Raw genomic sequence first — 17,227 nt, forward strand, 5'->3', positions numbered from 1 at the left:
AGCATTCTTCTCTAAAGAGGAGGCAGTTAAAGAGCTATGAATTAAATTAAAAAGAGCTATGAATTAAAATTAGCTTGTAAAGATACTAATACCTTTACCTGTCTGAGAAAAGGAAATGGTCAGAAGATCCTGATCCAAAAAATTAACTTGAGAATGAGGGGAGGGAAGAGGGAAAGCATAAAAAAGGTGTCTCAAAATAAAGAGATTTGAAATTCTGAATGATGACACTAGGAAACTGAGTTCAAAAGAATTTGAAGGCTGGAAGCATTCTATTGGAGAAAGGGATCAAGAAACTGCAAAAGGAGGAACAGTACAAGGGAGATGAATAAAGTGATGTTAACTCAGAAGAGCACCTAGTTCAGATACTTCCAGGAGATAATGCCTTGGAATCAGGGCCAAGATTGTTCTGAGACAATTCCAACTTAAACCTGAGACAAGGCTCAAAAGAAAAAATACACAGTCTCTTTTTGTTTTTTATTTGTTAAAATGTGAATTTAATCATCAACAAACACACATTTCAATATCCAAAGAATGAATGAATGGAAAGGAATTTTACTATTTCACAAGCAGAGTCCAGAACTCTGGGCATTCCAAAAACAAAGCTAGTCTCTGTCCTGAGTTTTCATTCTAATATAGACAAACACATGGTGGAATGATGTCCAAGGAAAGGAGTTTTAGTTCAGAAATGTAAACAGATGGTGAGGTCACAGGGGAATAGATATACCCCTTTCAGAAACAATGGCAGAGTTGATTTAATCATGGTTCCAAAAGTGGAGTAGGAAGAGGGGGAGAGACAAAGAGGAAACACATGTGTGTAGTGACTGGGAGGTTTGGAGAATAAGGGAGCAAGCAGGCAGTGAAGGGGAAAAGGGGGGGGGGGGGTACTCCTTTTAATGGTGGGCCAGGTAGTCACTGTAGCAGCAGGAACTTCTCAGGGTTGAAGTTCTAGAGACAAAGGGATTAAAATTTCCTGGGCATGATAGGATTTTGAAAAAAACTGACTTTCTGCTAACTATAATAGAGGGGAAAAACAACTTTGTAGGACATTTCTCCCTAAGGAATTGGGAAAAATCACTTCTTTAACTGTACAGGGAAGAAATGGGTAACAATGAATTACTAAGAAAAACCAAAGGATTAGGTCACAGGAGAAACTGTTCAACCTGTAGGAGAAATCCAGGAAAGAGACTGGAAAAAGAGTTGAAAAGTACTCTCCTATATATAGTACTTTGCTCACAAACTATATGTACTTTCTTTTTTTTTGGGGGGGGGGGGTAAGGACACAGTTAATTGTGCATTTCTCTTTTCTCTCTTATTAGACTACAAACGTTCAAGGGCAAAGATCATATCTTACTTAATTTCTCTATTTCCCTTCCTCCCCTCCCACCCTGTCTTCACTGCTTGGTATAGTTTGTTAGGGTTCTGTCATTCTAGACTGAAGCTGCCTAGATAAAACATGTATGACCAGGTTAGGTACTAATAATCTGCCTACCTCAATATTCTCTGGTATACTGTAAAACAGTTCTCATATCATCAAATAGCTGACTGTTCATATGATACAAAGAACCAAATGATTCCGGATGAGGTGTAACGAAGAAAAATAGAACAGAGAGTCAAATATTAGAAATAAGTCTTTGGAGGCAAAATTTCTCCTAATCTAAGATGGTGGCAGATAAAAGTTACCCCAAACGATGGCAGAAAAAAGATCTCCTTCCCATTAGTAGATCCAATATATTATGGTTTCTTAAATTCAGCGAGCACAACAAAACTAAGTGGCACAGTGGAAATAAATCATGAATGATAGCAAAAGCAAATGTCAAAGAATATATATCCACTCTCAGAAGCAAAAGGAAGGAAAGAAAAGAGGGAGGTAGAGAGTAGGAAAAAAGGGAAAGAGAGAAGGAAGAAAGGAAAACGACAACTGACGTCTTTTAAAAGCCAAGGGGAAAAAGTAACATAAGAATATATATTTTAAACATATATATACTTGCTATCTTTAAAGTCTCTCTCAGATTTTTCATAGTATATGTAGAAAAGCTGGCATGCCCTTTTATATAAAGCTATCAGGCTCCAGATTCAAATTTTTTTCCAGCACATCCTCCATTTGGTCTATCATAACGCAAACAGAAGAGTCCACAACAAGAAAAAAAGTTCCTCCCACATCCCACTCTGACAGTGAATACTTGAAAGTACTAATCCTCAATCAAAACTGCCAACAAAATTTTGATAGCAGGAATCCTGCCTATATCAAAGACTTCTGACAAAACAGAAGAATTCATTATAACAGCATGACTTTTCATTTTATCTTGTGTGTCTATGCAGAATAAGCTAAACTCCCAGAAGACTACTGAAACAACAGAAAAGCCATCTGCTACACAGCAAACTTAAAAAAAAAAAAAGCAATGACTACTGCTGTCAATAAAATGTACTTATTGCAATAAGAATGCTAAAGGCTAAGAGATTTATTTTCACTGACACAAGGTTCTCTTCTAAAATATCCCTAAGTTATTAAAGAGTTATACATGTTCATAGACAACATGACATAGGGAAGTGCTAAAATGAGAATGGGTGATGAAAAAATACATTTAAATTTGGATCATATAATGATGTCATATAAGAACTGTGAAATATGCATCATGCCTTATTCCAGTTGGTGGGAATCAGAACAATGACTACAGAATTTATAACCTACTAAGAAAAAAAATCTCTCAACTGCCAATAAATTTGCACTTCTTAGCAAACACTGTTGTCACATTAAAGATACTTTGCATTAAAAAAATCCATGAAATTAATAGTTGCTTTAAATAAAGTTGTAACATAAAAGCAATATTGATTATAATAGCATCATGGACCTACAGGGAGGGTATTTTACATCTCAGCATACCCCTCTCAGGGTTCCTCATGCCTACATCAAATTTCTAAATGGTCAAGAATAATTTAGCTCCAGATGCCACAAGCCAGAATTTGGAACCTACCACTAAACACCTGCTCATTTTCTAATTTGTCATAGGTAGTCAGAACACTGAAAACAAGCCTCTGTCCAGTCTGGAAGAAAAATCCTACTTTCACAGCAGCAGTACATACACGTCTAACATTTTTTAAGATCTCAGACAACAATGAAGAAAAAGCTCTTCACAAAACAGTTACTACAGAATTTCACCTAGCTGTGGTCTAAGAGTCAATGAAGATTGTCAAACCATTGCAAGTCTCCTCTGAGAAAAAAAAAACATATACTACTGGATGCCTACAATATACAAGGTTCAGTACCACAAATAATAGAGGAAAACAAAAAAATAAAATTAAAATATAGCCATCATGTCAAACCTCACTATACATCTAACTGGGGACATAAGACATATTAATCTCCAGAGACAATAATAAACCCCACCTTGTGATGTTAGCAAAGTATCATGAGCAGTACCAATAATATATAACCTAAAATTCACATCACAAAGAGAATCACGGTAGAATAAGGTGCTTAGAGAAGACTATACAGAAGAGTTCAGATCTTCGCTAAACAATTAAAAAAAACTAGTAAGCTTTCAATAGTAGTGAAGGGGAACACTCCATGTACAATCCCTCTCCTCTCTTTTCGCCCCTCCTCTTTTCCCTTCCTCAAGGATTATAGTGAAGAAACTCCTTACCAATACAGACTATGACTTATTTGCCATCATTTCCAACTTGGAACAATACTTTGTTATATTAAGTGCTTAATTCATAATTCTTAAAATAATTATTCCTTTAAAAATAACTTGGGTAGACAAACTCTGATTTAACCTGCTTCCAAAAAAGCAAGTTTACTCTTTCCATATTTGACATTTCAGATCTTAGCCATACTCAACCAACTGAAGCACTAAATTTAACTTTTACAGGGTACTTTATAATGTTGTATTAAATCAAGGACCTCACACCCTCATTTTGTGCTAAGGATATAATACCAGGTCTTTATATTTAGGTCAAAGTAACTACCAAATTATCTACATTTTAAGATATGCTCAGTTGCAGTAATATATTGGCCACAAGATAATCCTAGACACAGAAAATCAGCATTAAAAGAAAAATATGAAGGAAATCTAAAAGGGCACAAAATTAATTCTCTCATCAAGTACTGATTTTTCATTTTAAAATACATTTTTTATAAACTTACTTGAATCTACCACCACTAAAGACAACAAAGATATGGGCAACCAAATTTTTCAGGGTATAAAACTTTCTATATATGCCTATTATGGATTCACAAATAAATATGTTCATTAATTACACATATGACTATTATAATATTAATATGTCATATATGGGTATATAAATTTTCTAATGTTTATGTTGCTTATGAAACTACCTAAAAATTCTGTGAGTAGTTGAATAGATTTCTTTAAAAAGAGTTAATTCCCCCTATGCAAACAATATTTTAAGAATTATAAGTGATTAGAAGCCACTCTTCTCAGAACATTAGTTACAAGGAATAATGGAAAAGAGGAAACATGAACAGGATGTTGCCTACCTCTCTCTTGTCCTTCAACTTTGAGGATTTGTTTAAACCACAAACTACAGAAGCAAAAGACTTATTAACTGAGTTATAAATTAAAATTTTCAAGTCTGCCTTCATCTGAAGGTAAACAGACCATTGGATACCAGCTCATGAATAACAAAAGTTCTCAATTTTTACGAATAAATTAGTTGCAAATAATAAAATGTTGTCTCTTCATGGTCTCTTATTGAGAATTTGTTTATCCTTTTAATACTACTGCCATAATTAGTAAACTCTAGAGGTCTTGACATAAAAGTTGAATTTAGCAAGCTCATATTATATAAGCATAACTTCTATTTATTAAAATTGACCTTTTTTAATATAGGAGTTTCAGATTTGTAAAACATTTTACAAGTTATTTCATTTGCACTTTACATCCCAATTTACAGATGCTGACACTGAGGCTGAGAAAGGTTAAGTGACTTTCCAGGGTCACCCAGGTAATAGGCAAATATCTGAGTCAAGATTCAAATTCAGGTCTTCCTGAATTCAAGTATACCATTCTATACATTACTACACCTGCTTTATCGAAAGATGTTGACATAGTTGAAATATGTAAAAAGCATATTAATTTCTCATCTCCTTCGATGAAATTAAGATGATTTACTCTATTCCTTAATATAGATTATGTACTAAAAATAATGCTATCTTTCAATTACAAAAATTATGTACCCTTATCCACTATTAACAAGATTTCTTTGATGAATTGAAATTGACTTTATCTTCATTTGCAAGACTGCTAATCCTAAATTAGGAAATGTACCACAGCTTAAAATATTCTTTCATTTCAGATCACCTTGGATCTAAATTTCCGGGTAACCTTTCTGTATAACCTTAAATTATCTTACCCTTAAATTTCAGAGTAACCTTAAACATCAATTTCTTCATGCCAAATCTTTGGAGCATGATGTATATATACATAAACTGGAGCATAGCCCAGATTTTCAGGATAATACCTGGCACTCAACACCAGCCAGAGCTTTATTATTAAAGTTCTATTTCCATTAAGAGAGAAAAGACATATAGAACTCAGAAAAGCTCTAAAGCAACAGTTCAGATTGGAATCTTGAGAAAACATGAAGTTATATTTCCTAACAAAATTGGCTATTTGCCATTTAGTGTTTCTATGATTTTCTGGGATTCCTAGAGGAAGGAGAGTATTTTCCTCTGTACAAGAGATATAGTCAGGTCTCTTTAGCCCCCCAAAGGGATCACATTGACAGCAGATTTCTCAAAACCAATCCCATAATCTGAAAATTCAATTTACTCAAAAGAACTGATCCCAGTCAGATTTAATAATGCAACAGCAAATACATACCTTACACTAAGTTCCCAGATCTATGCTTAAACTACCACCATAAATAAATTTTTATAGGAGACCTACCTTATTCAGATAAGATATAAACATACTATTAAGTGGTTATTTTTGAAATATAGCCTATTTCCTAAATATAGAATTATTTGAAATGTACACAAACAAAATTCAAAAACATCAGAAACAACTATAAAACTACCTTTTAAAAATATTTCAATTTTAAGTTAAATCTTCCACTTGGACTTTTCATATTTTCTTAAAAGAAAAATATCATACTACAATTCTCAAGTTTCTAAATGGTCAGGAAGGGCAGGAAGAGGAAAAAATAATTTACTAAAACATGCTTAGTTTTTCAAAAATGTTGTGGTAAAAAATACATTCTCACAGTAAAGAAGATTTGACAAACCACCTTTATGCCTTCTGATGCTTTTCAAATAAATTATTCTTTCATGTAAAACTGTGGCAGAGAGGAAGAGTAATTTCTTCAATAAGTCAAAATATGGTTGTGATCTACAAAAATCCTTAAGAAAAAAAATACAGACATTTCAGAGACAACTGTGAGATGGCTTTTTTATTTTCTTTCCTATCTTGGTATGTTATTAGTTCACTTTTCCACATGTCTTTGAACAAAAAACAACAGTCTACCTATAAAGGGAGAACTTTTTTGGTCCTGCTGAATTAGATATGACTGATCAGGATTATCTTAAAATAATACTTACTGTAAATTTATAAACATCAGCAATCATGTGACCATTTACTGACAATAATAACTGAAATAAAACACTAATAAAGTTTTGATAAAAAACAAGGAAAAACACCTCCATTGAACATGCACAAAATATGCTAAGAGTTTAAGACAAAAGAAAAAATTTGAATGATTCAAAATGGTTTATTTAATTTTATTTAGATCCTGATCATTGCACCACCTAGAAGTAGGAAATTATTTTGCTTAAGAGCTTAAGAGTTTCTAATACTTAAGGAAAGACTTCTTTAAAGCTTTATTTATAGTACTGACATGAAATACTGGAACTGATCCAATTGAACAATTTAACTTACAAACACTACAGATTTTACATCTGAAAAATGGAATTATAATACTGTTAACACATGTGAATGGAATATATATTTCTTTTTATTATAAACATCCATGTTTTAAAGTGTGTTGTCTAATTGACAACATTCTATGGTAAACATGTATTCATATAATTCGTCATGAATATAAATATAGGGAAAGGAAGACATTTAAAGATACCTGAAAATCAACCCAAGTTGCATCAAGCAATATTTTTTGAAGTAAATGGAAGGAGTGTGAAGGGAAAAGGAATATTGTTTTTATTTCCCTATTAAGAGAATATGTATGGGGGTGGCTAGGTGACGTAGTGGATAAAGTACTGGCCTTGGAGTCAGGAGTACCTGGGTTCAAATCTGATCTCAGACAACTTAATAATTACCTAGCTGTGTGGCCTTGGGCAAGCCACTTAACCCCATTTGCCTTGCAAAAAAAAAAAAACCCTAAAAAAAAATAGAGAATATGTATGAAGCTGAATGACCAAAGAATGATACACTAGTCTTAGAACTTCTTTCTTCACTTCTTACTTTAAGGGGAAAATGTTAGAATTTTATCATATGCACATGGAAAATTCAAAAGTAAATGCTTATTCTAAAATCCAATATATACACATGTATATGTGTACATACATACATACACACACACACACACACATATATATGTATATGTATATACATATATATATATATTTTTTTTTAATTTAAAGAATTTCAACACCCCTCAAGATTTCCTGAATTCCTGGCAACCTGTAAACAGGCAGTCATAACATTTGGATTATCAATTTTTCAAAACAAATTGTTTAACTCATTAACTCACCCTTCAAATTACACCTAAAATAAAATTTTACAATGTTTGTATGCAAGAGTCCAATTAAATGCTGTGACTGAATATACTGATAATACCATTAAAAATTTTTCAATCTAAAAATAACACAAAACAATGTTATCTAATTACATCATTATAACCAAAGGTTTTATTTTTTTCCAGGCTAAATTTTTAGAAATCATATCAAAAACCTTGTAATATGTTTTTTTCTTTTCTCTTTTCTTTTCTTTCTTTTTTTTTTTTTTTTTTGGCAAGGCAATAGGGTTAAGTGGCTTGCCCAAGGCCACAAAGCTAGGTAATTATTATCTGATGTTGGATTTGAACTCAGGTACTCCTGACTGCAGGAACAGTGCTCTATCCACCCCCTGTAATATGTTTTTGTTAACACCCCAACAACCAGAATTAAAAGGACATGATTTCACTTTGAGCTTTGAGAATTATTTTTCAACAATCGCTGTTTTTGAGAACATTTCCTCAAATCTTCTCACTTTCTGCCACCAACCTGGAAACTACCTCACCACTAATGATTTTCCAAAATTAGAATCAAATTTTGAAAATAGATTTATTGACTTTGATAGAAGTTAAATTAAATGCTATAATTAATTCTCCTGAGTTTAATCCTCAAAACGAGAAAACATGATCATGCTCCAGGAATAATTGTGCTTTTTTTGTAAAAACTTTTTACATTAAAATACAGTAAACATATTCAAATCATCCATCACTTCATTTTTAACTTGAACATGTCATTTTATATATAGAGAGAAGTCACTTGGGATTAAAAATACTAAGTATATTAAAAAAGGTGATCAAGTCCACTTCTATCTTTAAAAATATTTTTAAAGAACTTTGTAGTTTATCATAATTGGTCAATAAACTGAGTAACTACCCTTTTTCAAATAAAAAAATGAAAAAATATTTCTCTAGTTAATAAAATAGCCCTAAATGATTTAGGAATTTCAAAGAATCTCAGTTTAAGACCAGACCATAGGATTTTAGAACTTTAAGAGCCATTCAGGTGATGTAGGTTGGAAATTCTTAAGTTTACAGATGAGGACATTTAAGACTCATTAAAACTAATTGTGAGGGCAGCTAGGTGGCAAAGTGTTTAGAGCCCCATTCCTGAAATTAGGAGTATGGGAGTTCAAATACGACCTCAGACACTTAATTGCCTAGCTGTGTGACAGTGGGCAAGTCACGTAACCCCTTTGCCTTAAATAAAAAAATAAAAAAATAAACTGAGTAGATCAAGGTTATATACAAGTGGTAAATGAAAGTAAAAGAACTTGAATACAAGACTTCTGATTCCAATCCAGGGCTTTTCCCATTATATTGGCTGTCAGTTGCCTTGGGAATTTTCTAAGTACCTGTGTTTCCACATAAAAGATCTGAAATCTGGAAACATTAACACATCTTGATGCTATTTAACACATTCAAGCAACACAGAATTTATACCAAAAGGTAAATCAAGTGACTAACCTTTTCTCTGAAATAAACTTTAGTGTAATAATAATATCAAAATTCATCTACAAATAGTTATTGAGCAAATAATATTACCTTAACTTTTTTTAAGCTTAACTACTAAGATGGGTAAAAACTGTACAGCAGACAGTACCATTTACCAGAAGTTTCATGCTAATGAAATCACAGATTGTTCACATAGTATTGATATCTATAAAAAATTTCAGTATAACATTAACGATCACATGTCTAATACCAACCTATTTACACTGACTACATAAATTATTTTAAATATTAATGAATCAAATTTAAAGAATCAGAGTTAGGGTATATTTTAAATATTAAGAAAGGATGAAATCTCTTTTTTAAATGCATTGACTTTTCTATTTTTCAGGAAACAGTCACTATGTATGACTTTTTCAGGTCTAATTTTTTCTGCTTTAACATAACATGACAATATAGTGTTATTCCATAAAAGATTAAAGCTATTTGCTAATCTGTTTGACTTTCTGGAAATTATATTCTTTATAAAATCACTGAAAAATAAAACCATTACTGGTCTAGTTTTCTGAAACAGACATCCCTTAAGCTATAAGATTTTCACTGCAGTATGTCTGTTTTATAAATAGGATTTAATTAACTTTTATAAAAAAAAACTGCCAAAGGAGCTTTCTTGAACCAAACAACCAATCTACCTCAAAAACTAAATTCATCAACATCCTTTGTGGTAGTGGTTTTTAGTATGAAACTCAAATAGAATGGGGTTTTTTTGCATGCTTCTGGACTTTAATTATTTAGCCTAAATGTCACTAGATGTTTACAGGATGAAAAGCATCAACTTTAATAAGCTGCCATAAATCAGAAAGAGATAGAAGGTATTCATCCATAAAGTCAGTTTCACTTTCTCCCAATGAATGTGCTAGCTACTTTCTCATTTGATATCTACTATCTAGCAGAAAAAAATTACTATATGGTAATAAGTAATAGGGATAGGGAATAGAACAGTAATTTCATTGTTATAGGAACTTCCATGTAAGGAGAGCTTCTATGCCAATGCAGATCAACATGGTCCTGGCACTTTATACTATGAAGGAGTTTCAGTTTCTTGTCAATGAAGAAGTAGCAAATGGGGGGAGGGGTAGTGGGTAGGAGACACTTGAACCCATGTCCAACTTAGGTGACTGTCAATTCTTTATCTGCATCAATGGTATCAAATTCAAATAGAAATGAATCCTAGATACTGACCTGGAATACCACAAATTAATAATATCTACATTGTATTTTGTTTTTATTTTTAAACATTTCCAAATTTTCATTTTAATCTAGTTCCAAGCTCATTAGAGTTAAATCCCTCTGCAGCATAGCACTCTTGTGTATAATTCTTTGTAACATATAAATTGTAATGGATATATATTATCATTATTTAATATTTTATATACTATATGCATACACTACACCTACAAACAAATGTCTGGGGTTTTTTTTACAATTTTTCTCAGAAATTATGAACTGGTGTAGGTTTACAAAGGTAAATTAAGTAAATGAAATTATAATATTGAAAAATACGGGGTGGCTAGGTGGCACGTGGATAGAGCACCAGCCCTAGAGTCAGGAGTACCTGAGTTCAAATCTGACCTCAGACAATAATTACCTAGCTGTGTGGCCTTGAGCAAGCCACTTAACCCCACTGCCTTGCTAAAACTTAAAAAAAAGAAAAAAAAAAAAAGAAAATTACTCATGAAGCAACAACATGAACTACATCTATTTCTAGAAAAATTATGTTGAATGATGACTATGACTATTAAAGAATTTTAAGTTAACATTTATATTTCTATATTTTAAACTTAGAATTTTCAATTAACTAGAACATTTTTCATTATTTTCCTTGCTCTCATTTTGAAAACTATGTCAGGAGAAAAACAATTTGAACAGACTTTTCAACTAAAATCAAAGGTAATAGTCTTTATAGCTCCAAGCAAGATAGTACAAATAGAGGTAGATGAATTCTATTTTTCATGTAGTTCCTTGGCATTCAAATTTTCTACAGGTTTTCACTTGCCTTGTCTAACAGACTCTTTAAATATAAAAACTTCACCAATTTCTGCAATCTCTACTTTTATAAGTTTTTCAAAGGAAAGAAACCACCAAAATCATTGCCACAAAGTTATAATTAATGTTCACATCTCTCAATTCTTTAAAAACATATTAATGTATAACATGCAAATGCATAAAATGTATTTGATTAATTTATTCATTGTAGCACACTAAATCTCAAGAACAATCCTACGTTTTCTAAATTACAAAATTTCAATTCTTGACCTACTCCTGAATACATTTATGAACTGTCTCCTTTCTTACTATCTTCTTGAAACTTCAAAGGACATTTTGAGATTAATCCTTTGAAAGACCTCTTTATCTGGTTTACAGAAAACAACCAAAAAAAAAACTCACCACACAACTCAGTCAAAAAAGCAGAAGCCCAGTATAATCTGTGTAATTAAAATAGTATTTGAAAAATAATTTTTAAGAAACAGTTTTAATATTTTTAATAAAAGTAACAACTTGTGTCATAAAGTAAATGTTAGCTATTTTGGTGCCAAAAAAGAAAAAAATAGATTATTTTGATCTGTAAGTTCACTGCTCTCTCTTCCCTCCTCAACCCCCTTAGTAACTCAGAATATAAGGCAAAACCCTGGCCTAAGAGTTCAAGAAAATATGGGTACAAGGTATGCTTTGACACATGATGACTGTGTGAGTATGGGCGAGTCACTTAATCTCTCAACACTGCCCTTGGAGTTTGCTGTAACACTATAAATAGAAGAGCAGTTGCTGAAGCACAATGGGAGTTTCAGAGTTCACTATACCAATGAAATATCTCAGGACCAAAAAAACAAACAAAAAAAGTACTCTTGTCTCCATTAAGTTGTGAACAAATATAAAGTGATCAATAATAAACACAAAACAAAGATGTGAAAACTGCTATTTCAAGATGGGAAATTTTTTATATAATATAATTATATTTATATATTGATATGTTGATAATTTTATATAATATAATTATATTGATATAATTGATATAATTAAATTGATCCCTAAGAATTAGTCACTATAGAGCAATCATTCTGTTTTGACCAAGGACAGCCTAAGATGGCAATTTTACAAAGAACAAAATGAAGATAAAAGTCAAATCAGTTGCCCAAAGTTAGAGAGCCTGGCTAATCAAAACTGGAACCAGACCATAGATCTTGGCTTCAAGTCATGTAGTTCAATCTATATCCCTCTCTCTCCTCTCCTATTTCCTTCTCAATACAGAGCTGATCACACTGATATAACCAAGTCCATTATACTCTGATATACATTAAAGCAAAAGTCTAGGATATAAAGTCGAAAGTATACACATAGATCATTTTCCTTAAACAGGGAGTGCAAAAGTTCAGAATTAACTCAATGAATACATAAGTACATTAAATATACATCTATATTATTTTAAACGATAATCTTTTGTTTTCTGCCAAATGTAGCAATGTCATTCAATGCTCTAATAGAAGGGGCTTAAGAACTAGGATCTTGGCAGGATAAACAATCTATGCCTTTTAATAACTGATAATATCAATCTGTCTGTCAATATAGATAAGTAGGTAGATAGATAGGTGGGCAAACTGATAGATGAATAGATCAACAGAGAGATCAAGAGATCTACCCAGTAAAGTTTCAAAGTACTATTGGAATACCACCACCCAAATAATAATATACATAGCTACATATAGTAGGTAAAAGCAAATATTTCTTCAGAAATTAAAAGCACTATATCAATATAACACACAAGCTGTGTTACAAAATTATATTTGATCAGCCAACAACTCTAATAAACAGTTTAAATGACATTTTTGAGAGAATTTAAAAGTTCTATATCTTGCATATAATCAGGTATCTAAAGATAATTGCTGAATTTAATAGTATCTAGAAGAGCTTTCTTTCTTTTTTTTTGTCTTTGTATCCCTAGCACAGAGCAGTTTCTGTCCTATAGCAGATCCTTAATAAATACTTGTTGAAATAGTTTCTCAACCTTACACAAATTTGATGTGATTTCATGATCTCTGTCTAGGACTCATTTTATTTCTTCAAAACAGTTCCCCAAATGTAGTACAGGAGGCTAGCATATCGATTATATGACACTATCTCTATAATTGACTGTTGATATCCTTTATGGCTAGCTACACCAAAGCATAGCCATATTCAATATCAATTTGGTGAATCATGTTTGCTTTCAATTCCAGTAGTATGGAGCTTTTTGATCAGTTTTACAATGATCCATGGCTTGGAAAATTAGAAAACTACTATTCTGCAGAGACAATCTTAAAGTAGATTAAAATACAGTCAGTCTCATGCCATTTTCTCTGAGTACATCAGGGTCATGCCGAATGAAGAATTAAAGAAGTCAACTTACTATGTTACCAATCACAAACTGTAATGATTGTGTTAGTCTCTGCTAGAATTTAGCAGTTTTACTGCCTTCAAGATTGTAGTAAATAGGGGGAAAAAATGATACAGAAAAGAAAAATCTCAAGTAGAAGAGAGGTGACTTGAAGTTTGTTTATGACCACATTTTGACATTTGTCCTTCATAGCAATCATGTCTTTAATCCATGTGATGTAGTATTTCCATTTTTTAGGCTAAAAATACAAATATACTCTCCCTTTTCTACAAAGAACACAGATGCAAAAATACAAACTGTATGTATGGCAGAAATCATTGAATATTCTACCAGAAAATACAGTTTATGAGTCCAAACTGACTACTAGCTAGAGCAGCACCAACTCAATGTGAGGTTCAATTGTATCTGATAAAAACTTAAGAGGAGTGATACAGGTGAAAATGGCTCACTGAATTCAAGCTGGGCCATAAAGTTTTCTCATGAAATGTGACTAAAAAAAATTTACTCTAGCCCATTTACAAATAAAATATCTAAGCAAAAGGCCTACGCTATACTATTCATATCTCATTTGCTAACAGAGATATAAAGAAGTTGAGTTTTTTCAGAAAAAAAAATATATTTACAAAATCAGGTTCCTTTATTCCCCTGATTTTGATTCTATTGAAAATGCAGCCAGTACAAACTGAAATGTATAATTACTAGAAAACGTTCTAACAAATTCATACACACACACACACACACACACACACACACACACACACAAACCCAGAGGGGGGGGAAGGAGGAGAAATCCAATATTATGAATAGAAAGCTGACCTCAAACTTAGGAAGTCCTGGGTTCAGATCTTTTCTCTGACACATACTACTTGTATGATGTGAGATCAGTAACTTAATGCCCAGGGCAACCAGGTGGTGCAGTGGACAGAGCACCTACCCTGAAGTCAGGAGGACCTAAATTCAAACCCGACCTCAAACACATGACACTTTCTAGTTGTGTGACCTTGGGCAAGTCATTTAACTCTTCCTTTGACCCAGGGACATCTCCAGTTGTCTTGATTCATATCTGACCACTGGACTCAAAAAGCTCTGGAGGAGAAAGTGAGGCTGGTGACTTAGCACAACCTCACCCTCAAATCTAATTCATGTGCTTGTCATGGCATCACCCTCCTGATGTCATGGTCTTCTTTCAGAAGGAAGGAAAAACAACAACACAACCCCTCAGTAATACAGGTCTTTTTTTAAGGTTAAAAGTTTATAGAGTTATAAGAGACAGTGCTAACTTGTTTTGGCAGAAGGAATTTCTTCACTTGCAAGCTACAAATCCCAAAAAATCACAGATTCATTTGATGTGTCTTTGTATCTGTACACACACACACACACACACACACACACACACACAGACACATTTTTTAACATCATGAAGGTCTTCGAAGCACCTTTCAACATGCTAACTTATTTAAATAAATTTGAAACTCTCTTGCATTTCTACCATAAAAAAACTTAATCATAATATCTTACTTTCTGAAATGTATTAAATTATATTCAGTACATTCTTAGTAAACTATATTTAATTTTATTCTTTCCAATAGGCAATTCATGTATTAGCTGCATGGTAATTTTTATTAACAAGGCTCCTCTATTTTCTAACCACGACACATAGTAAGGAATTTATATTACCTTCTTTACCAACAAAATACTTTCAGTATGGCATAAAACTGTATCCAGCACACTATATCTCATAAAAGTATAACTCTGGTTGCAAATAGGCCCAGAAGAATGAGTAAAGATTAATTCATCACCACTACCAGGAAACAATTTAAAGTAAATCACTCCCCCACCCAGTGACAGTAGATCCACAATATCACATAAACTGAAGACTCCAGTTATTCAGCACTCACAAACATAAAACATGCACAAACTGCTTTCTACTTGGAAGTTTCATCATAGGTGACTATGTAGATTTAACTCAAATCTACATAGGTAGGATCCTCAATCTTACCACAGAGCTATAATCTACACATTGCCATAGATACTTATTCTATCCAGAAATAAACTACCAAATTCTTAATTATAACTACATCTAAAACACTGGTCAAAAATTTAGAAGTGTTATAAGACTTCCTCACAATCATCAGCTAGTCACATATCAACTTAATTCAAACTTATACTGTATTATTTCAACAGGGAATGAGTTCTTCATTTCCAATTTGATAAGAAATAAGAACCATCTAACTTTGCTTCTCCCCCAGCATCTGCCTATGTGCAATGCAATGAACACCATAGGGGATTAATATTTTCTAAATCAAATCTACAATATAAAATAAAAAAGTGAAATTACTAGATTATTTACATTTTACAGGAATTAACTCAATTCTCAGGGAGGAAGTATTTCTTCCATGAAAAAATAAAAATATATTCAAGTATCTAGTTAAATCTACATAGTCACCAGTGATGGAATAACAAATGACTTTAAAGTCACAATCCAAAAGAACCATTTTCTGGATCAGAACTGAGCTTAGAGCTAAAAGTTCTGAAAAAAAAAAGCACACTATTTTACATCTAAGTTACTATTACAAATAATGACAGTAATAATAACTATCAACATTTATACCATTTTAAAGTTTTCAAGATAATATGTAGATTGTCTCAAAATTGATAGTGCAGTTTTAAGTCAATAAAGCTTATAATACTAAGGTTTAAATAAAATAAAACTTTACTTAAAATACAAAAATCTTTCTTCTCTCAAAGGTCATGCAAAAATAGTGGGCCATAGTTTGTCAGTCCCTACTCTAAGGAAAGAATGCTAGATATAGTTTCAAGATTTTGTTACTATGCCGATCCTTCTGAAGTAAACACCTGTTCTCATAAAGCTACAGATAAAAATTGACTTCCAACAAGCCAAAGTAAAGCAATCTAAAAGACCTAAATTTAATGAAAGGGTTAATTTACTATTTTAATGATGAAAGGCATTAGGATGATTTAGGGTTAATGACAAGGTATCATTTAAGTAGCTAAGTGGCATGGAAGATTCAGTGATGTTTTTAAACTCAATAAGATTAAAGTTTAAATTCTGTCTCAGACATTTCTTGGATATGTGCTCTTGAATAACTCTCAACCTCAATTTCCTCACCTGTAATTTGAGGAAAATAGCATCTACCTCACAAAGTTGTTGAACCATTCAAACAAGATAAAATTTATACAGCATTTGCAAACTTTAAAAACACCACATAAAGTTTACCTACTGATAATGCTGTCCTGTGATATTTCTATTAAATATAAAATATGAAAAATAAAATGCATAAGCAAATCAAGGTTATAAAATATGTATCATAAAAGATTCTTACCTGTCCTGTGACTGTTCCTCATACATCCTCTCTTTGCCTTCTTTAAAGAGTCTAATCGCCCGTTTTGACTTTTTCATCAGGCTATCAATGTAGATTTTAAAATATTCATTTTCACTGAGCTGTGCAAGTTTCTGGTTGTCATCATATTTGCTCAATATGAGTCGCAAATGTTGATAAGTATCAGGCAAAATATCAAGTATGTATGGTGGGCTGTTCTTTAATTGGAGTTTGGGATTTTGGCATAGTCTTACCTAGA

The 17,227-nt window shown here is 32.2% G+C and overlaps 1 protein-coding gene across 11 annotated transcripts in view; it reads right to left on the reverse strand.

The window, feature by feature from the left end:
* CBLB (Cbl proto-oncogene B) overlaps positions 1 to 17,227 on the reverse strand; it is a 237,136-nt gene that overhangs the window by 205,721 nt on the left and 14,188 nt on the right. For all 11 annotated transcript variants that reach the window (XM_074214406.1, XM_074214410.1, XM_074214407.1 and 8 more), the window contains one exon: positions 16,972 to 17,222. In XM_074214406.1, the coding sequence (XP_074070507.1) occupies positions 16,972 to 17,222 (251 nt within the window). The remainder of the gene's footprint in view (positions 1 to 16,971; positions 17,223 to 17,227) is intronic.

Source organism: Macrotis lagotis, chromosome 1, assembly GCF_037893015.1.
Source record: "Macrotis lagotis isolate mMagLag1 chromosome 1, bilby.v1.9.chrom.fasta, whole genome shotgun sequence".
Classification (NCBI taxonomy): domain Eukaryota; kingdom Metazoa; phylum Chordata; class Mammalia; order Peramelemorphia; family Peramelidae; genus Macrotis; species Macrotis lagotis.